This window comes from Malaya genurostris, chromosome 3 (assembly GCF_030247185.1).
Source record: "Malaya genurostris strain Urasoe2022 chromosome 3, Malgen_1.1, whole genome shotgun sequence".
Lineage (NCBI taxonomy): Eukaryota > Metazoa > Arthropoda > Insecta > Diptera > Culicidae > Malaya > Malaya genurostris.
Window position 1 is genome coordinate 294,884,154 of NC_080572.1, and position 22,462 is coordinate 294,906,615.

Sequence of the window (22,462 nt, forward strand, 5' to 3'; positions counted from 1 at the left end):
GCCCTTTTCAAGAGACAGTCTAGATTATATTTGGAAAAACAGAATATACATAGTGGTTTTTCGTGATAAAGTCTTCATGTACAGTAAGTTTCATTAAAATCTGAGAGAGTGATGCTAACTCTGAATAAGATTTAGCGCGAAAATTTTCTGTTGTGTAAACCTAATGTAAAAACTATCGAGTTGTTCTTAAAATACTTTAGCTCAAAGTGGGACATGTTATTTTCGCAAAGGTAAACGGAGTGTATTGTGGAGCCTTAGAAGTTGATTCTAGAGCTAAAAAAGGTGGGTGGGTAATGTCAGAGACATAACTGGATGTCGTGAATACGAAAAAACTGATACGCTCCCATCACTTTTCCGAATATCAGTTAGTTGATTGATTGTATGAATTGTGCAAGATTTCTTCTTTTTCACTAATAGAGTTTGAAGCGATGTACCTACATTAAAATACAGATTAGTTACATTAAACAGCTACTATTCTACAACTAAATATTCCAAACTTGAAACAATTCTTTTATAATTTGCTAATATAGCAGGCTAGGTACGACAAATTTGTAGTTTATTTTTATTGATGCTACAAAGTTCGAAGATATCTGATTCTTCTCGAAATTTCAGTACGAGACAATTGCAATGGGCTGGTCTGAAATGTATCGACGATCTTCGGTATGCAACAGTCATTCTAATAATAATAATGATAGTAATAATAATAATAATAATAATAATAATAAGAATAATAATAATAATAGTAATAATAATAATAATAATAATAATATTAATAATAAAACAGATTAACCTGTTTATATGGCAACCCTGTTTCGCATGGCATATTTTTACACGGTCCCATACTAGTATAAAAATGTGTTCAACATTCGCTTTCGCATTGCCGTTCGTAATTGAATGTGTTAGTGACGGTACAAATCTGCTTTTCTACCTGTTTCGGTGCCATCGTTCTGACGGTGTCTCGTACATACAGAGTAGCTGCTTTAACTCAAATGACGCTATTTCTCACATCACATTTCAATTTATACTGGTAGCGGTGTACGGACCTCCCCTTCGCAGAACGGGAAACAGTGAGACGATATAAAAGAGAGAGTTAGTAGAGCGGCAGTCAGTAATAGAGGCGTGCAAAACAGCTCATTTTGGTGAACAGCTCCGAACCGATCAGCTCACCAAAGTGAATCGATTCGATGTATCAGCTCATCAGCTCTTTTAGTTTGAACTTAAGCTTCATTTTGTGCGCCGTTTTTCTTATGCACCGGTTTTCTTTCATATGCATGATCGAAATTGAATCATTGATTTGCAATGATGCAATGAATGCAATGCGAATTAGTTTATCTTTAATTGATGTCGACTAAATTGAATCTCTTAAAGAGCCGAAGATCCGATCAGCTCGTAGGGTGATCCCTTCGTCATAATGCAGTGAGCTGGGTAGCCAAAGAGTGAGCTGATGAGCTGCGGTTCTTTTGAAAAGAGCTGTGAGCTGTCAGCTCACTTCAATGATTCGATTCACTGGAACAGCTCAGGAGCGAATTGCCCATCTCTAGTCAGTAATACTGAATTGGCTGCCTAACGGTTAACAACTTCTTGTCGAATTTTCACGCGGAAACACGCACACAGGAGGAACAATTAAGGGCAAGGCAAAGTCCCGCTCGAACCGTGCTGGTCTGCAGTTCCCAGTTGGCAAAATCCATCGTCTGCTCCGGAAGGGAAACTACGCAGAGCGTGTCGGTGCCGGTGCACCGGTCTATCTGGCGGCAGTGATGGAGTACTTGGCTGCCGAAGTGTTGGAATTGGCCGGTAATGCTGCCCGTGACAACAAGAAAACGAAAATCATCCCTCGCCATCTGCAGCTGTCCATCCGTAACGACGAGGAGTTGAAAACCCCGTCCTTTTCAGGACGACCACATAACTGTGATAAAGAAATATTTAGGATTGCTTTAAATTTAGCCAGTTCTGATACGCCTGGAAAGTAGAATGCGCAAATCAAGTGAAAACATTTGTTCTAATAATTTGTATAAAGTATACTAGTATAAAGATGTTTCTAAATCAAAATTTTCTGTTTCGTATTGCGAGACAGCGTTACTGTCCTGCCGTAATTGAATGTGTTAGATATCATGATCAAAAAGCGCCCCATACTAAAGAATGCAACTCTTTCGCACGGCATATTTGTGTACTAGTATAAAGATGTATTCAACATCATCACTTCCACTTTCGCATTGCCGTTCGTAATTGAATGTGTTAGTGACGGTGCAAATTAATTTAACTTCTCGTGTGTGCCTTGTTTCGGCAACAGTTGCTCGGAAAATGGTAGGAAAGCGATAAAATTCAACTAATTCTTTATGATTATTTTTAGCACTTAAAAGTGCTATTTGAATTTGCTGGAATTTTCGGCTGCCTTTCATCCGGTTCTCGCTGTCATCGTGCTGACACTCGTGCTTTAACTTAACTGCCGCTATTTTTCACATCACCTTTGTTAGAATTCCTTTCCTGTACGCAGAACGGGAAACAGTGAGACGACAGGTCCACGATGTTGCTCTCGTGTGTCTTGTTTCGGGAACAGATGCTCAGCAAATGGTAGGAAAAATGAAGCACTCAACTTTTATATGGATGCTCTTGTATAGATGCAGACATCTCGCGTTCTGATTGGCTGGTGCTGTCATGGGTTAAATCAAACAGGTTTTTCAATAGTGTACTATTGAAAAACTTCAATGTTGTTGCAATACACGTTCAAGTTGAAAAATTTCGATTCTATTGGTAGTTAGATTATATAAATCCTTCTACAGATCACTGAGCTATGAGCTTCCAAAATACGAGAAAGGCAAACGCGCCATATGAATTATCCTCTTTGACACTCGTTTGTACCAAACATTTAAGAAAAGTTTAATTTTGAACTATTTAAGATTATGATGACAACTGAAAATTTTATCATTAAATTGTGATCATATTTCCGATGGCATGTTGCAAGAATTATGTTGATTCATTAGATACAACAGAAGATATTCACGATCAAAAACTTATCACTCTCTCAGAGGGTAAATTTTGAAAAGGCGCCCCATAGTAAAGTAAGTCGTATTCACGACAAAAAAAAATACAGTGTTGTGTACAAGACACGACCGATCAGGATGATATTGAAAATGCAACTTTAAAACTCGAATATTCTCAGATTTAAATATGAAAAGCAAAGAAATCATTTCGAAACACTATCTAGGATTCTAAAGCTAGTTTTAGAAAGTTAGAACTTTAAGTTACTAATATATCATCCTCAAGTGCGTTCAAGAAACTGTTCACGACAAGCGCCACCGGTGATTTGTTGGCTTTGTTTGATGCCTGTTATTAAGGTCTGAACCCAGTGTGTCTTAGGGTATTTTAGAGGGCTATTTTTACGCTTCAAATATGATTTTCTCAGAAACGGTGACGAATATAAAAAAAAACCCAACCGACAATCTCTTAGAAAATTGTTCATTGAATATCTCGCCTCGTCTAGATAATTTGATTTACAAGCGATTAGTGCATAAAAACATAGCTGTTGTCGCGATAAAAATGAAGTGAATGTTTTTTTAGTGAAGGTAAATCGATTTCTATGCACGCGTTATTTTTTCTGCTCCAGTTTTCTGGTAACGTAACGAAAAATGAGAGAGAAATAAAATCGGCTCAGAAAGGCTGCCAAACAAGCGGTAGCTTTATTGGATTTTATGTGATGTAGTCAAACTTGTAACTGAAAATATCAAAACTTTCATGGCCACATCGAGAATCATTTTGTACATTTGCGAGGAAGCATGGAGAAAAATGTAATACGCACAGCGAGCCACGTGGTTTTACGCGAACTACTGGCCTCAGTCCTTAAATCTAAGACTGATTTCGATTTTTATCTTCTGGATAAGAAGTCAAGCAATTAAGGAACTAAAATCAGTTCCAAAAGCTAGTCAAAAAATCAGTTCCAGAGTTAGGAATTAGGATTCGGTTCTGAAACTGAAATCTGAAAATAAATGCTAAACTTGGAATTAAAATACGGTAGTTCAGGTAAACCAGAAATCAGGTTCTGAATTCAGTTTTAGAATTCAGTTCCCGAATTTAATCCAAAATTTACATCTCAGCTGCTGCTGATTGAAGGCGACTGCTTGCCACGACGTCCAAAATGCGAATAAGGTTTTTTTTCTGTTACGGATGCTTGTGAAAGATCCTCCCCACGACGTCCAGCTTCGTCTAACACACTAAAAGATATAAACGATTAATGATCAAAGTTTACCTTTCATTCTCGGACAGTAGAATATCGGGACTGATACGTGATGAGTTTTCTTCATTGTTTCGAAAAGTTTGAAGAAAACTGGTTATTAATGGCTATCTCACACTGTAAAAAATTTAATCACAAATTGCTGATCATATTTCTGATGGAATGTCGCTTCGTTCAGCACAATTCGAGATATTCACAATTAACTTCAACCTATTCTTCCACAAGCCAAATTTCGAAATGGCTCCCCCCTTTTGAAGTAGGACGCATTCACGTGAAAATGATTCTAACAAAACATGGTTAAATCAGCGGCTACTACAATCAACTTGTACGTAAATTAGTATGATTATTTTTTGCCTTAAGAGAAAAAAATTATATATCAATAATACTTATAGCAATTGATTAGTATTATGCCCGATTAGGAGTGGATCGTTTCACCAATCATTTTACCAACAGCTGATTTCTGAAAAAATCGTAATTTCACGAATTATTTGTTATAACTAGTATCTTACTAATATAATTCAACTACTACGTAAAACGAGAAATCTCGGGCCTAACAAAGAAAAAGTCGATTTTTTACCGTGAAAACTTTTTTATTCTTCAGTATAATCTCCATCTTGACGCATCGGTCCTTTAACATTTTGATGCCCTTTGAAAAAATAAACGATTTGTCAAGGCCTTGAAAATAAGTTTCTTTTTCTTCAATGACCTCAACATTCGGCGAAAATTTCTTTCCCTGGAGAAACCTTTTCAGGTTTGGATATAGGCAATAGTCGCTTGGGGCCAGGTCCGGAGAATACGGGGGATTGTGGACCAATCCGTACCGCAAATCATTCAATTTTACCGTTTCTTTTATGTGTATTTTTCCATAGCCTCATGAAAACTAGAAGCTGTTATTAAAACACTAGTGGATAGATTGTCATGAAATTTGGTATTGGGCCATCTAGAGGCTTGTTTTCAACAAAAATATATACGGTTCGAAACTATTCATGTCTTTTCTGTGAGAGATCCAGGACTTTTCATTCTGTGTTGTAAAAAGATGTTGACCAGCTCATTTTATCGAAGATGAAAAATATCCTCCTTGGTCACCAAAATGCACAGCACTCGTATTCGTTCTTTCATCAAAGCATATTTCAGGGAAGATAAGCGGGAAAAAGAACCCAAAGTTGAACATGATGAGCCAAAGATGAAACGTAAAATAATTAAAAACCGTCATGTGCATTTTAGCAATAGCTTCAGAACACATGAGTTACCAAATGAAATGTCATGGAATGGTGTTGGCGAGCCAGAAAGTGAAGCTGCGCAAGGTGGAAAATATCACGTGGCTTCGTACTGAAACCACACGCTCTATTTTGGACAAGATTTAGTAGGTGAAAAACCGCGCGTCGTAGTCCCGAATCAGAAACCCGAATGCGAGCACATTTCGGAAACGTGTTTGGTCAACTGTTATTGTCAACTGGCTCCACTGAACAGAATGAGTTCGAGTACTGGAGCAAAATCGCGGTAAAAAATTCCCCGGCAAACAATACCACCGAAACCATGGTTCAATCAAACGATTTCGGACTCCAATGACTTTCCTATTCACCTTATGCAGTCTTTTAGACTCCTTCGGACTATTCCCAAGTAGCAATTGAAAAATTGTTATAACCAGCATGTTTCACTATTGCTCCATACCGGTTATTTTTGTTAGATATGTTAGACAATTGATTCAACACGTTTTTATAAGGGATGTAAAATTGGATTAAGTTCCACATCCGGTAATTCAACTGATTACCGATTTCCACTTAGCTAATATTACTGTTAAGAAACATATGAAACGAGAAACTTGCTTGACATATTTGGAACACCCGCATACAGCGCTGCACTGCACTGCGACCAGACGATGATAGTTCATAGTGTTCAGCCACATTTAATGAAAAGGAAGTATCTATAACAAAACTTTGAACTGAATCCATTTGCGAGTCACCGTTTCGTTCGTAAATGGAAATTCCCGTATGCACTCGACCTCGTCGACAAATAAATCTATTTTTATGCGTACTATATTGAAGTAATGCTTTCGAATTAAGCTAAGCGTGCACACCAATTTTATTTACTCGTTTCTTAAGCTTACTTCGGCAAATGACTGTAAAAACTAAAACATAAAAAAGTATCTTTTCAAAACGAAATTATTCGACAAACCAAACATTTAATCTCGTATTCTGGATAGATACATATTAAATTTTGTTGTTTTATTTATTCTTTTCGGTGACATACGTATTGATTCTATTATTTATTAGTTTCTTCAGTATCAAAATCAAAATTGATAAGCACAGCTGTGCGATCAATTGAAATCGGTAGTAGACCAGCACTTATTTCCAATATCTTCGAGAATCATTCTCGTCATAGCTTTCTAATCAGTAGTAGACGAATTGAAATCTTTACGTTCGAATGGAGCAAATAATTTAAAATTACCCTCTGTGAGTCTACTAAGTTCCCATAGGCAATAGTTGAAACAAACAGTATATACTTATTTACTGCACTAGCGTGATGAATTGTTCACCTACCTTTGGATGTGCTCTCCTAGGAAATGCTACTTTGGGGTCGATCTGCAAAGAAACGAAGAAAAAAATATCGAATTGAGTATGGCTAGCGGCAAAAGCATTCAAATCGAATAGTTTTTTATGCTAAGTCAATACTTTTCACCTTACACATGACACACGCACACCGGCTCCCGAATATGAATGATAATAATCAAACAACTTTGAAAAGGGTCCCCTCGTTGAGTGTTCGTCAACGGACGGAAACACACCAGTCGAAGTAACACGGATCTTCTTATCATTTCCTTTTCCCTTTTCCCCTGCCCGGAACCCGATGGAAAGCTAAGCACTCTGCAGTCAAGAGGTTGGCAAATACAGACCCGAAGAAAATAGTCCGGATTAATTGAAAACACGCGTGTCATTGTTTGGCTGGAACCAGAAGGGGGATGCTTACTGGCACACTCTCGACAGCTCGATTACACATCCTCCGTTCCATCATTAGCTAGTGTTTAGCGACAAATGACTCTACGGACTCGAGGAGGACGAAAGGGAGAAAATCTCCTGTAATCCGAAGAGTCATCTGATTAGGTCACATGCGAAGAATTGAGTCGAAACCGAACGACTTCATAAATCAATCGTCGCCCCTTCTGTGTGTGAAGGCCTGACAGGTCGGATCTTTCCTGTGGTTCTGCTGTAAATTTTCATTTGTTCGACCAGAGGAATTCTTCAAAACGTGTCGCCGTATTAAAAATGCATCCAAACGATGTCAACAGCCGATTTGCACCGTCGTGATACGAGTCGTTATAGCTACGATGTCCCTACGAAAGCCGACCGGAAGGGATCGGTCCTTACCGGCAGCGGTTCACAGTGAAAAGTGGGAAGACATCATCAATCGTTCCCTTTTCTTCCTATGCAAACATCCTTTGACACACGCACACCATGGTAGAAAATGTGCTCCGTTGGTGCGGGAGTACGAAAGTTAAACGTGGCAAGACGACGAGTGTCAAGATTTGACACACTCTTTTCGTTTCTTTGTCCAACCCCAAAAACCGTCCCATATGAAGCTGACACAGAGGATCCACGGTCAGGTCATTTCACAAATAATAAAAGATGTCCTCTCCCCTTCCATCCGAAGGCACGTTTCCGTGGCCGTTTTTTGGCTGGCGTTTTCTCGGTGGTGACACAAACGACCACTTAAAGCGAGAATGGTGCGGTGAATTCAGTAAGGGTGGGAGTCACTTTTCACAGGGTGCTTCCGATCGTTCGGAACAGTGTCTCGATCTGAGCTGACTTCCAACGAAAATGTCGTACCTTGTTCCTACAAAAAAAAAGGATTCGTTTCGGTTGTGATCCTGCCGGTCGGTCCAGGAGTAAAATTAAAATGAATAATAAAAAATATTGCGTCCTGAGGGACGATTCAACAAGAGTTATGTTTGCCGTGAGGATGACCGTCTCAGCTTTTTTGTTCGGTGAGGTAACACCGACCTGATTCCGACGGTACGACGATACGCTTGGAATGCGATGGGGTTATGGGCAGCATATTTTAGGCGATTGTTAGTGAAAGTTGTTCTAACTGGAAAATGAGTTTGCCGTTTCTTCGTTTGACCGGAGACCGAAGTTTTGTTGCGCGGTGGACTGTTGAACCGGTGGACGGTCGAATAAGTCGTTTGTCAAAGCCAGTAACACACCGTTCCCCTGGTTAACGGTTTTCTTGAAATATCTATAAACCGAATTCCAGATTTTGGGTTTTGTATTTGACAGAAATTGTAACTAATATGAAGAACGTTCAACTGGATTATTTGAATGTTAGGTTTTTTTTAGCGGTACTTTAGTCAAGTTCAATTTCAGTCAATTTGAGAAAATACGCACTCAATTTTCTCGGAAATTTCTTAACCGATTTTCTCAATCTAAGATGCAAATAAATGCCTTGAAATTGCTAAAAAAAAGTTTCCAAAAAGTTGATCCAGATCCGACTTCCGGTTTCTAAATTTCATCGTGATAAGTGAACAGTTTTCAATTTCTTGAGTACTTTTTCAAAAGTGATGGCGAAACGAGGTACAATTTTTTATAAAACTTACTGCTAAACTGCTGCTCTGGTTCCGAAATTATATGGCGAAACTTTCAAATCGCCATACAAAATGTCAACGCAAAACCACTACATGTTGGTACGGAAGAAGAAAACAAGAGCGGGTCATTTCACCGAAAGCAATTTCACCTAAAGTTGTTTCGTCGACTGCTATTTCGTCGAAAGGGTCGTTTCGCCGCATGGGTCATTTCGCCGAATGGATCATTTCGCCTATGCAATTGCTTTGATGCTTAGTAGCTAAGAGTCAACAAGTTTACTTGGGAACTCCGTTATGAGGTTCATAAATCAATCTTTATTCAAGAAGTACAAGTGTAGGTCAACAAAACGGGCGCTAACGCTATTATCTTTCAGTGAAATGCCATTCGGCGAAATGGCTTTCGGCAATATGACCCTGATCCGAAGAAACCACCACCGCCTTTACTACGTTCGCAGCGTGCTTTGTTCAATTTTGTATAGAGTGCAGGGTTGCCACATTTAAATGTATACTTTTCAAGAGCAAAATCTTCAGTTCGTGTTCGCATCTCATCCGACAAAGTCGCAAATCGTTTACGGTCGAGACAACAGAAACAAAGAAAATACAGTGTAGTGAACAATAGAGCGTATGAAATGGGCAAATACGATTTACCAAAGCCTAAAACTTGGCCTACAAGACCAAAATCAATTTGTATTGATTTCAAGCGCTGCAAAGTTAGACCAGCAGCAACCGAAATTGAAATCTTGCTTATGGAACGAATGCATCTGAACGTTAATGATGTAAGTGAAATTCAATTCAACAAGGCGTCTAACTGTGTGTACATTATGTTCAAACGTGAAAGAGATGCAATTACGTTTGCTTCGGTTAATAACAGGGTGCACAGTGTTGATCACAATGTTAAATTTAAAATCCCTGTGCACATGGTGGACAATGCCATAGAAGTACGCGTGCATGACCTTCCTCCGCAGACCAGCGATGGGTTCGTTCGGTAAAACATGTCGCAGTACGGTGAAGTTCTTTCCATCGAAAGGGAAGTATGGCGGAATTTTTTCCCCGGTATCCGGAATGGCGTGCGATTGGTACGTATGCAACTACGTAAAGCAATTCCATCTTACATCGTTTGTGGTTAAGATGGAATACATCCGTGTAAAACGCTGATTACGTATGAAAATCAATTGGATACATGTCAGTTTTGTGAACAACTTGCACACTACGGCAAACCTTGCACTGAAACTGCGAAAACAAGCAATACAAGCAAAAACAAGGGGCAACCGCTCAACAACGGAACTAGTGAATGCAGTGCTCCTGTTTCAAAAACACCTTCACCATCTAACCAACCAGCAACTGCAACCAATGTACAACAAGGCGCTTCTACAGTAACTAGCAACGAGATCAAGACTGCGAATAACATGGAAAACGGAAAGAAGACGGAAATCAACAATACCACCGATGCGTCAATGGACGACGAGACGAGCCACGAACAAAGTGCCCCTCAATCCTCGCAGGAGGGAAATGAAAGCTTCTCTCCCCCTAGAAAAGGGGTGACAACGAGATCTAAAATAAAATATTTTTTATTTGAAAAATCGGCTCAATCGGCCACGTAAAGCTTGTACGCAAATAGGCCTGAATAAAAATGTCTTTTAAATTGAAAAAAGAGCAACATCTTCAAATCTGGGGATAAAAATTGCGTATTGAAAATCTGTATACGAAAATGAAAATTCTTATTAACTTGACATAACTGTTTATAAATTGGAAAGGTTATGTTAGTAGAATGTTCAAGCGATATTTTTGGAAAAAAATAAGTAATATGAGAAAGGCATCATTACACCACTAGGTGGATTGAAAAAGGTTTTGCATTTCGTTCTTTGTGGAGTGAAATTACCACACCACAGAAGCGAATTATAGGACTCTCTACAATCGGGATTCATCACATCTACAGTAGTTCAGTTGGCAGAACGATGAGACGGAATCGACACGGTTTGCAGGTTAGTGGTATGTCACTGGGACCTGCTTTTTTATTGAACTTTTTTTTTTTGCTTAAACTATTTGAGACACCAAAATTTCTATGTTTATTGTACTCTTACTGTTGCAGTTCATATTTGATGTGTAAAATGAATATTTTCATTCTTGAATTTCAAATTGTGGTTGAGTCTGCATAAGAGTTCTAGGCCGAATGTGTTTTCAAGAATCGTTTGATTTATTAACACACTCACATACTACTTACTTACCAATGATAAAATAGATATTTTTCGCTATTGAAAATCTGGACAATATTTTCCGAAAGCTGCTTAAAAGTATTTTCAGTTTCACCGCGAGAGCCTTCAAATGTGTACAATTTCTTAGCGGAGGGCGGTGTTAGACCGGACAGCTTAGATGCCTTTTAAACCAGAAGTTTTTTTCGATTTTTGGGTTGACTCTCATGTGACAGGCGGACGTCACAGTTAGTTGGATGACGCTGAGTCATTTCAGCTCGACGTCAATATTGTTCTTGTCAAAACGTTTCCGATAACGTGAGAAATTTAATTTCTATTGTGTTTCGGGCATGCATTGTCTGTCCGGGGCCAAACTAGACAAAAAAGTGGAACTAAACCAGACGAATAATTTACGATTTGAAATTCATAGCTGATTTTTTAAATATACCTAAATATTGATGTCTATATTCCCGTTCTATTTTATTTATTTTAGTAAAACTAGATTTCCTGGAAATTTAAGACAAACACTCATTTATTTTTCAAGACAGTAAAATGTCGAATTAAGGAAAAATTGTAAACTAAACAATTTTTTATCTAGGAAAAAGTGTTTCCAAGTATTGTTTGTATTAAAATAATTTATACTAGAGTGCCTATAACCAGAGTGACGACATCTCATTCGTAATTTTGGCAACAATTCAAAACATTCCATTAGCTTTACATTGAATTGACAGGTCGTTTGCTCGTTTGGAACTGGGAGCTGTCATTCCAAATGAACAGCTGTCGCCACTCTGATTATAGTCACTCTAATTTATACAATCACTAATTATTTAATAGGGGAGGCCAGGGTTAAGTCTTCCGACGGGGCCAAACCGGACAGCTTAAATGCCTTATAAACCAAAAACTTTTTTGATTCATGGATTGACACAATAAAAGTTAACAAAATGCTTGAATAATAATTTGACACAATAAAAGTTAACAAAATGCTTGGAAAAAATCTAACAAGAACCGAATCGTGGGAAGAAGATTCATGGATAGACTCTCATTTGACTGGCAGACGTCAGTTAGCTGGATAATGCTTAGTCGTTTCAGCTCGCCATCAATATTGTTCATGTCGAAACAAGCACGTTATTAACAGATTTTTTTTTAATTTTCTGATTGTTTTGAGTATATTTGAATTCTGTGCGTCGTAAAGACGATCTTTTTAGTGCTTTAAACAGTTAGTGTCGTTCTGAATCCAGTTTTTATTAACTGTTTCCGATAACGTGAGATTTAATTTTTATTGCGTCTCGAAAATAAACTGTCTGTGCTGGGCTAAACTGAACGAAAAAAGAGATGCTAACCCGGACAAAAAATTAGGACTAAACTGGACAAATAATGTTCGACTTTAAATTCTGATTCTTGAAACTTGGAAAAGTTAATGTCTGAGACATAGTCGCGAGATTGACGTAGGACTGTATTCAAGATGTTTATAGATATTAACTGATTTGAAACCGTTTAAGATTTTGTAGTCCTGAAAAGGACCAATCGATTTTGGAAGATAACGTTTGTATTCTAGGAATTAGAGTGGCAGTTAAAGACAGTTTTCTTTACTTTACTGTTGGGGTCCTGAAAAGTACCGTTAGTGGCTTTGGAGTCCTGAAAAGGGTTATTTTGTTACGGATGATTATATTTGTATTCCAGGGGAAAGGGCACCAGTCAAAGTCATTTGTAAGTTTGATCCTGGACTTAAAAGAAATCATGACATAAATATAATTGTAACACAAGTCGTACAATTGCTCATATATTCCAATATTTTATACATCTCAATATTTGAGTGGAAGAAACTACCAAATGCTGTTCACAATGCCGATTGATTTATTAGTAAACCAGTTTTGGTTAGGAGCTTTTTACGTGATTTCCCTTGTAGCTTTTACACAAATGGGCGGTCCTAACGCCTACAAAAATAGTATCATACAGAATTTTGATATCAATTATATCATTTCGGATTTGTATATTTCATTGAAAGAAACTATCAAAATGCGGGACTCATTTTTGGTATTCAGAAGAGCCGAACTGTAGAGTTCGCTACGATATCAAATACTCTTCGGAACATTTTTCTCTAACACGATGCAGTCGAATGCCAGTTTTATTTGAGCTCGATTGGTGCGAATTTCACACTACAAACAGTGCGCTAATCTAATCAAATTATTCTAAATTTGCACTAAAATGATAATTTTTACCATCGATTTGCAAAGAAGTAATCTAAATTGTTCTTTAGATAACACTTGGAGTCATTAGAACGGCTGATTTTGTATAATATTTCCCATAGTTATCTTTTTCTCCAATGCAAACGATCAGCAGCTAGATGACGCCATTGCTTAAAACTAAACTAAACTTGATTGAGAGCTTTATTTCTACGTAATTTCCTCTGTAGCTTTTTTCACAAAAGGACGGTCCTAACGGGCACAAAATAATTTCATTTAGAATTTTTATATTTCATTGAAAGAAACTAACAAAATGCTGTACGGGAATCATTTCCGGCTTTCAGTAGGGCCAAATTGTGGAATTCTCTACGATATCAAACACTATTTGGAAAATGTTTCTCGAACGCGATACAGTCAAATACTAACTTTTTTGCACTCGTTTGATGCGAATTTAGCACAGCGAAATTAGCACAAAGCTAATCAAATTATTCTAAATTTGCACCAAACTGATGATTTTCACCTTCGATTTGCAAAGAAGTAAAATTAATAGTTCTTTAGATATCATTTAAAGCTATTAGAACGGCTGATTTTGTTTAATGTTCCCCACCGTTGTCCACGTTTTGTTTTCTTTTTCTCCAATGCAAACGACCAGCAGCTGGATTACGCAATCGCCCTTGCTTGAAACGAAATGGAACGAAACCTCATATTCGCCACTGACTGAAGTACGAATTGAATAATGATGATTTTGAAACAATGTTAACGTAATAAACGCGGTAATAATAACAATCCTACACTTTTTTACATTCGTTTCGTAAAAGAATTGAAGATAATATTCAAACAAGAAAAAAGTTTTTAAGGAATCCAATCAAAGTGATGTTGTTACATTTTCGTATTGTAAAATTCTGAAAATGCACCTACGTGAGCATAGTAAAGGAAGACGTAGTACTATGTCAAAATATACCTAAAAATTGATATTTTCATTCTATGTTATGTAAAACATAGTAAAACAAAAATTTTCTGAAAATTTAAGACCAACGTTCATTTCATGACGCGAAGCAAATAAATAGTCTTCAATGAAGACTCTGAAGTCAGTTTCTGCACAAACAATTAGATACAGTAGGGCGTCAAATTTCGAAAGAGTTCCTATATTTTCGGCGAGCAGAATTATGTCTCCGACAATTCATTCGAGCGTGGTTTCATTTTCTTCCCGCGTTTTCAGGTTTCGTGCGATTTTGCGCCTTACAGTTTTGCCCATAGGTTGTCTGGTTTAGCCCCACGGTTTAAGAAATTTTGAATTTTGGGTTGGTCACTTCAGCACAACCAATCGGTATAGATAACTAGGATGAAAACCTGATTGAAATAAGTGTTTTTTTTTCAATTTTTCAAAAAGTGCCCGGTTTAGCTCCGCTATCCACTAATTTTCGAGATCAGAAAGGTCCCTGGAAAAATTGGCATGAACAAAACTTGTAGTCCCTTAGGTGATCTTGGTTGAGATCTTTTATCTCAAAACAGTTACACTTACAGTTCAGTGACTTAAAATTGTGCTCCATCAAAACAATCAAACGAACCAAATGCGTCGGTACTGAGACATGGGCGACTTCAAACAACTGCTCCATTTTACCAACATTAAATGAAACTGTGGTGTTGAGATCAAATTTTCATCGATAGAACGAGAATACATGAGACTCAATAACAGAAACAGTAAAATACACATAACAGATCGGCTGAAAAGTTCGTATCGTTTCTATGAGAGGGCACCACTAGAATTAAATCCATACCATTTTCAGTTAGTACCAATCTTCAAAAGATACGTGTATAAATTTGACAGCTGTCTGATTATTAGTTTGTGAGATATTGCATTTTGAGTGAAGCTACTTTTGTTATTGTGAAAAAATTGGAAAAAAAGAAATCTCGTGTGTTGATGAAACACTACTTTTTGATGAAAAAAAGTGCCGCCAATACAAAAAAATGGCTTGATGGGTGTTATCCAGACTCTGCACCGGGCGAAGCAACAATTCGTAAGTGGTTTGCAAAATTTCGTACTGGTCATATGAGCACCGAAGACGATGAACGCAGTGGACGTCCAAAAGAGGCTGTTACCGATGAAAACGTGAAAAAAAATCCACAAAATGATTTTCAATGACCGTAAAGTGAAGTTGATCGAGATAGCTGACACATTAAAGATATCAAAGGAACGTGTTGGACATATTATTCACGAATATTTGGATATGAGAAAGCTTTATGCAAAATGCGTGCCGCGTGAGCTCACAATCGATCAAAAACAACAACGAATTGATGATTCTGAGCAGTGTTTGGAGCTGTTATATCGAAATAAAACCGATTTTTTTCGTCGATATATAACAATGGACGAAACATGGCTTCATCACTTCACTCCGGAGTCCAATCGACAGTCAGCTGAGTGGACTGCACGCGATGAACCGAACCCAAAGCGTGGAAAGACTCATCAATCGGCCGGTAAGATTATGGCGTCTGTATTTTGGGATTCGCATGGTATAATTTTCATCGACTACCTTGAAAAGGGAAAAACCATCAACAGTGACTATTATATAGCGTTATTAGAGCGTTTGAAGGACGAAATTTAAAAAAAAAACGAAGAAGAAAAAAGTTTTGTTTCATCAAGACAATGCACCGTGTCACAAGTCGATGAAAACCATGCTGAAATTGAACGAATTGGGCTTCGAATTGCTCCCTCATCCACCGTATTCTCCAGATTTGGCCCCCAGTGACTTTTTCCTGTTCTCAGACCTCAAAAGAATGCTCGCTGGTAAAAAATTTAGTAGCAATGAAGAGGTAATCGCTGAAACTGAGGTCTATTTTGAGGCAAAGGACAAATTGTACTACAAAAATGGTATCGAAAAGTTGGAAGATCGCTATAATCGCTGTATCGCCTCTGATGGCAATTATGTTGAATAATAAAATCGAATTTTGGCAAAAAAATGTGTGTTTCTATTAAACGATACGAGCTTTTCAGCCGAACTGTTATATGTCTTTTCGAAAAACGCGAACTGCTTTATTCGCGGCCGGAAATAATAATATGCACTGCGTCCACCATAATTTTTTAAATTACATACTAATCACAGTATCCGTGCAGGTTTGCTCTAAAACACTTCACCAACAGGATGTCAAGGTAAAATGCTTAACCTATTTGAAGGATTTTCAATAATTTTCACTTTTAAAATGAATTATTACTTATGAACCGATTCGCACCCTCTCATTCTGCTACTAACGCAGAAGGCGTCCTATTGACCAAATGTCATCATAGACACACGGAGATATTTGAGATAGGAAACTTGTGAGCACTTAGTTATCTCACTTTTTGACGACTAACTGTACCGTTTACACTGACGTCTTTTTTTAAGCGTTTCTAATGCGGTTTTTGTTTACGTGAGTTTTTAAGCGGATTTCCCAAATTATGCGGATTCTCAAAATTATTCGGTTTCTCGTTTTGACTTAGATATGCATAAAAGGTCAAGATTTGGTGTTATCCTGATTTTTTTTAAATTAACTCTCTGACAGAAAATTTTAGATTTTTTCAAAAACAAATTTTTAGATTATACGTTTGTGGGCTGAGGCCAGTGTGTTTTAGGGTGGTTTCAAAGGCTATTTTCACGCTTCAAATCAGATTTTCTCAAAAACGGCGACGAATATAAAAAAAAACCAACTGACAATCTTACAAAATTTAGTTTAAATTATTGTGTGAAAATGTCAGAATGATTCATTAACTTTAGCGGTCGGGAAAGTCTTTTTTCCAAAGGAAGAATTGCATAGCTGAAATTGTTCATTGAATATCCCGCCTTCAAAAGCTTGGTCAAAAATCTATCCTGACAATGTCTAGCTAATTTAGTTTAGATGCGATTAGTGCATAAAAATACACATGTTGTCGCGATAAAAAGTGAATGTATTTTTTGTGAAGGTAAGTCGATTTCTATGCACGCGGCATTTTTTCTGCTCCAGTTTTCTGGTAACGTAACGAAAAATGAGAGAGAAATAAAATCGGCTCAGAAAGGCTGCCAAACAAGCGGTAACTTTATTGGATTTTATGTGATGTAACCAAACTTGTAACCGAAAATATCAAGACTTTCTTTTTTTCTTTTTTTTCTCGTGTTTTTTTACGCGCTACGTATAGTAATATGAGCATTTAACGCTAAATCTCCTCACACATTTCAGACCATGTAAAATGAATATTCAAGACTAAATCTTTCTCACACCCTAGACCACACGCACTTGACAAAATCCCGTAAAAGCACCATTCCACGAAAACCTAGAAACCTACATAAAACAAATACATTACCTACATTAAGGCAACTAAAATATCAACACTTGCACTTTATGCTGACCCAAAGAAAGGAACGACGTAGACATAAAATTCGACTTTAGAAACAAGGAAGCATCAAGTTTCAAATCGTTATATCATCGCCGAACACACAAAATAAACATAACCTACTGTGTCACTTCCCTTTTTCGACGCCCCTCATGTCCACAATTGAATACCACCCAGCACGACCTAGAATAACAGTAACTCAAGAACGCACACTAACTCAAACCGACACTCACGAAAATAACCCAACATGCTATCGCCATACATTTTAAAACTCGCGTTTCCACTTCGGTATATCAGTGGCTAAGGCAGTTCAAATTTAACAGCCATCTCCGTCTAGCAGTTCAATTTAAACCACTAAAATATGTGCTTTTTGTACAAACCAACAAACTCCTGGATGTTACATTTTGGAAAGATTTCTATTCTGGGGATACAAATGAGCACCACAAAATCGTTTACGTCTAGAAAAAGTCACGAAAGCGACCAAGGGTTAAGGTGCATTCCAAGGCAATATTGTAACCTTTTTCTGGAACTTAGTTTGTTTTTTTTAATAACATTTTAAATTCAAGATGCGTTACTGTGTTTAAGCTTTCCACAACAAACATAAAATAAAAAAATGCTGTTGAATCGTCATTTTCGAAAAAAATCTCTTTTATGTGTTATTAATAGAAATAGAGTTACTAAAATGTTCTCTGCTCACATATTTGAGGGCTTTTCAAAGCAGTTTGAACAGTTTACTCAATATTATCAACAAGCATGTTTTTTGCCTTTGGAGGATTTGCTCAACTTGCTAATACCAGTTCGTGCTCGAATCTCACACGACACAGTCGAAAATCATTTACGATCGAACAAACAGAAACAAAGACAGTGCAGTGAACAATAGAGTGTACGGAATGGTCAAATACGATTTAACAAAGCCTGAACCTTGGCCTACAAGACCAAATTCAATTTGTATAGCTTTCAAGCGTTGCAAAGTTAGACCAGTAGCAAATGAAATTGAAATCTTACTTAAAGAACGAATGTATCTAGACGCTAATAATGTAAGTGAGATTCAATTTAACAAAGCGTCTAACTCTGTGTACATTATGTTTAAACGTGAAAGAGATGCAATTGCATTCGCTTCGGTTAACAATGAGGTGCACAGCGTTGAGTGTGATAACATTAAATACAAAATCCCTGTACACATGGTGGACAATGCCATAGAAGTACGCGTGCATGACCTTCCTCCGCAGGCCAGCGATAAGTTTTTTCGGGAGAATATGTCGCAGTACGGTGAAATCCTTTCCATCGAAAGGGAAGTATGGCGGAATTTTTTCCCCGGGATTCGGAATGGCATGCGAGTTGTGCGTATCCGTGTGAAACGCTGATTACCTATGAAAATCAACTGGTTACATGTCAGTTTTGTGAACAACCTACACACTACGACAAACCTTGCACCGAAACTGCGAAAAGGACATCATCAACTAAAGACAAGGTCAACCGTTCAACAATGGAAACTAGTGAGCGCCGTACTGCTGTTTCACCATCAAACCAACCAGCAACTGCAACCAATGTACAACAAGGCGCATCTACAGCAACTAGCAACGAGCTCAAGACTGCGAACATCAAGGAAAACGGCAAAAAAGACGGAAATCAACAACAGAACCACCGATGCGGCAATGGATGACGAGACGAGTCACGAACAAAGTGCCCCTCAACCCTCGCAGGAGGGAAATGGAAGGTCCTCTCCTCCTAGAAAAAAGAGTGACAACGAGATCCACTTCAAAAAATGCATTATTGAAAAAATCGGCTAATTCAGTCACGTAAAGCTTGTACGCAAATAGGCCTGAATAAAAATACCTTTTAAATAAGTTAAATAAAATTATTAATATGAAATTCACTTTTATACTAACGAACCAAATTGTGTCACAGTGACTCTACTCATCTTATCACCAAGTGACTATTTTTTTTTCAAAAAAAGCTCATATTTCAGAGCATAAAAAAACGTTCGAGCAGATCGCAACCGGCACCGCTTCTCCGTTTCAAATGGTGTGCCACAACAAACCGGCAATGTCTCTTTTTTCGAATCATTTAGTTAATCCAGAAGAAACTTTTCGGCAAAACAAAGCCTTCGCCCCGCCCCGGGATATGCGCGCTCATTCGCAAAACAATCACGTCCTCACGTGACAAAAGCGAACTTGAGCACTTTGGCATTGTTATTTTTCCATTTCCGGTGCAGTAGTTTTGCGGTGAGACACACAAAAAAAAAGAACCCGAAATATTTTTTCGACTATTGTGCTACTGTTCATGCAAAACAAAACCAAAAAACTATACTAAAAAAAAAAAAAGAAAAATAAACGATTGATGCGCGTCCAGGTTCAAGACTTTATTTGTTTGCTTTTGGTTCGAACCGGTGTCTCCACCACGACCTTATGGAGAAGACAACCCGTGACATAATTTAAAATAAATAAAATCTGATTATTATTTTTACGCACCCAACCGGAAAATGGCTTTTCACCGAGCTGGTCCACATTCCATTGCTTTCACGTTGGGCGGTACGACGCGGACTGACGGGATTCGGTTCGGTCCGAATCAACACTGAATAAAAGATGAACTTATCTAATGTTTGAGCGTGAGGATAACAACTCAGGTCCCGGTCCTGGTCCTTTCGGTACAGTTTAGACTTTTTATTGTTGATTGAAAGATTTGAAATTCACGTGAAAGTAAGGGTGCCTGTGTGTGTGCGTGTTTATTTATTGTGTCGATTTGTAAAATCTGCATCCGACAGTGGAACTGCTTCCGCGAAGGACATTTTGCGAATTGCCGGTTTCGAGAGGAATGAGAGAATAAAGAAAACATAATGTTAGCTTACCTTTTTACCATCTAATTCGTGTGTACCATGTGCTAATACTTTGTCTACGCTGGCAGGATCCCCGAATGTGATGAAGCCGAACCCTCTGAAAGGGGAAAAAAGTAAAAAAAGATTAAAGAGTTAGTGGACTCTATTTGGGCGCTAGCATCGAAACGGATGTACAGTGAGTGCGAACTAGGACCGATTTGAATTGAACTTCGAATTTTATCTCTGCTTTCTAATTGATAGGTCAGTAAAAGTCTTTTCATATTATATGTAACTCTTGATTCACTACAAACCGAATCAATAAAACCTTAACCAATTCTCCACAACACATAATAAGTCATTTCATACAAATATTCTATTTCTTCTACAATAGAATAATTTTATTATGAGCACTTTAGCAATTTTTTAAACACTCACGAAAATCTTCTGGTAGAGTACCAGTAGTTTCCGATGGTATGTCAGTGTGATAAAGAAATCAGACAATACTCGACGTATGTTTTATATCCGTAGTACTGTTGAACAATTTGAAAACTTAGTACCGACATTAGATTTTTAAAAGTTAAGTTTGTTGTGTTCTTTTTACATACCGTATTTTTGTCGTTTCAAACCGTTTCCGCGTTAGTTAATCACTAAAGTTTTTATCAGTGAATGACTGTATGCTGCCTGGATCGAAGTGAGGTGTTATTCTAAACCGCCAAGTGCTTGTCAAGTCGTAATTCACGTTCATCTGTGTCGTGCCTGTGGCTATTCTTCTTGCTGCCGTCGTTGTAGTTTGACAATAAACAATCGACGAACCGTTTGCTGCTGTGATTTACCATCTGCATAGTTAAAGGCGTATCCCTGCACTTAGAATGAGTTTGGAGAAAAATTGTGCAAAGTGCAGTCTGATTATTGCAGGCATCGATTCCGTTGTATGCAGAGGCTACTGTGGACGCATGTTTCATATGGCATGCTCTGGAGTTTCCCGCGCTCTATTGGGCTATTTCTCATCTCATCGTAAAAATTTATTTTGGATGTGTGATGATTGCGCCAATTTGTTCGAAAATTCGCATCTACGCTCCATTACGAAATTGGCAGACGAAAATTCACCTTTGGTGTCGTTGGCAATTAATGGTTTACAAAACGAAATCAAAACATTGTCGAAACCTGCTCCTCTGACTCCCACACCGCTCAATATGCGCTGGCCATTCATCGAGGGTCGCCGTCCAGCCAAAAGACCTCGTGGGCCTGACTTGGAACAAAAAGCTTCCGAATGCAAATCTGGATCGAAGCAAATCGGAGAAAACGTTGTTTGTGTTCCAGTTTGTGAACAGCAACCCGAAAAATTTTGGCTATATTTGTCTCGTATACGTCCAGACGTCACCAATGATGAGATTGCTGCTATGGTGCGAGCCAATCTTGAAATGAATGAGGATCCAGTAGTTGTTAAACTGGTCGCCAAAGGTACCGATGTTAGCAACATGACCTTTGTATCATTTAAAGTTGGCCTCGATCCTGCACTACAAGCTATCGCCTTGGAACCTTCAACTTGGCCCCAAGGAGTCTATTTTCGCCAATTCGAGGAGAAATCATCCCAAAAATTTTGGAAACCAGCTGCTGTGGATCCATCTCCAACGCCTGTTTCAACGCAAGGAGAAATAGTTCAGCAGTGATGCAATGCAGTATACTGGGACGCACCGTAGTTGATATTGTGGAAGCCCCTGACCCCCCTTCCCCAGTCGTGCCACCGCTGCCAGCGTTCATCAGCCGTCCTGGTCCTGCGGGTAGGTGTGGTGAAGGGGTCTTCCAAACTACTCATCTTGGCAAGTATTCGTTAGCTTCCAGATTATCAAGCGCTGATTTGTTTTATCCCGTGTCGCAGAATGACGAACAAGATGACGTTGGTATCTGGGTGTACTACCAGAATGTTCGGGGGTTGAGGACAAAAATCGACGAGATCTTTTTAACGACGAGTGACTGCAACTTTGATGTCATTTTTTTGACCGAGACCGGACTGGATAGCCGAATAAACTCTCAGCAGATGTTTGGAAATTCCTTTAATGTTTTTCGCTGTGACCGCAGCTCAGCTAATAGTGACAAAGCATCGTTTGGTGGAGTATTGATTGCCATTT

At 38.2% G+C, this 22,462-nt stretch overlaps 1 protein-coding gene across 3 annotated transcripts in view; it reads right to left on the reverse strand.

Annotated features, from left to right (window-relative positions):
• LOC131438776 (RNA-binding protein Musashi homolog Rbp6) overlaps positions 1-22,462 on the reverse strand; it is a 1,824,137-nt gene that overhangs the window by 992,879 nt on the left and 808,796 nt on the right. For all 3 annotated transcript variants that reach the window (XM_058609032.1, XM_058609031.1, XM_058609030.1), the window contains exons 5-6: positions 20,367-20,451; positions 6,769-6,810 (exon numbers count right to left, since the gene is read on the reverse strand). In XM_058609032.1, coding sequence (XP_058465015.1) covers positions 6,769-6,810; positions 20,367-20,451 — 127 coding nt within the window. The remainder of the gene's footprint in view (positions 1-6,768; positions 6,811-20,366; positions 20,452-22,462) is intronic.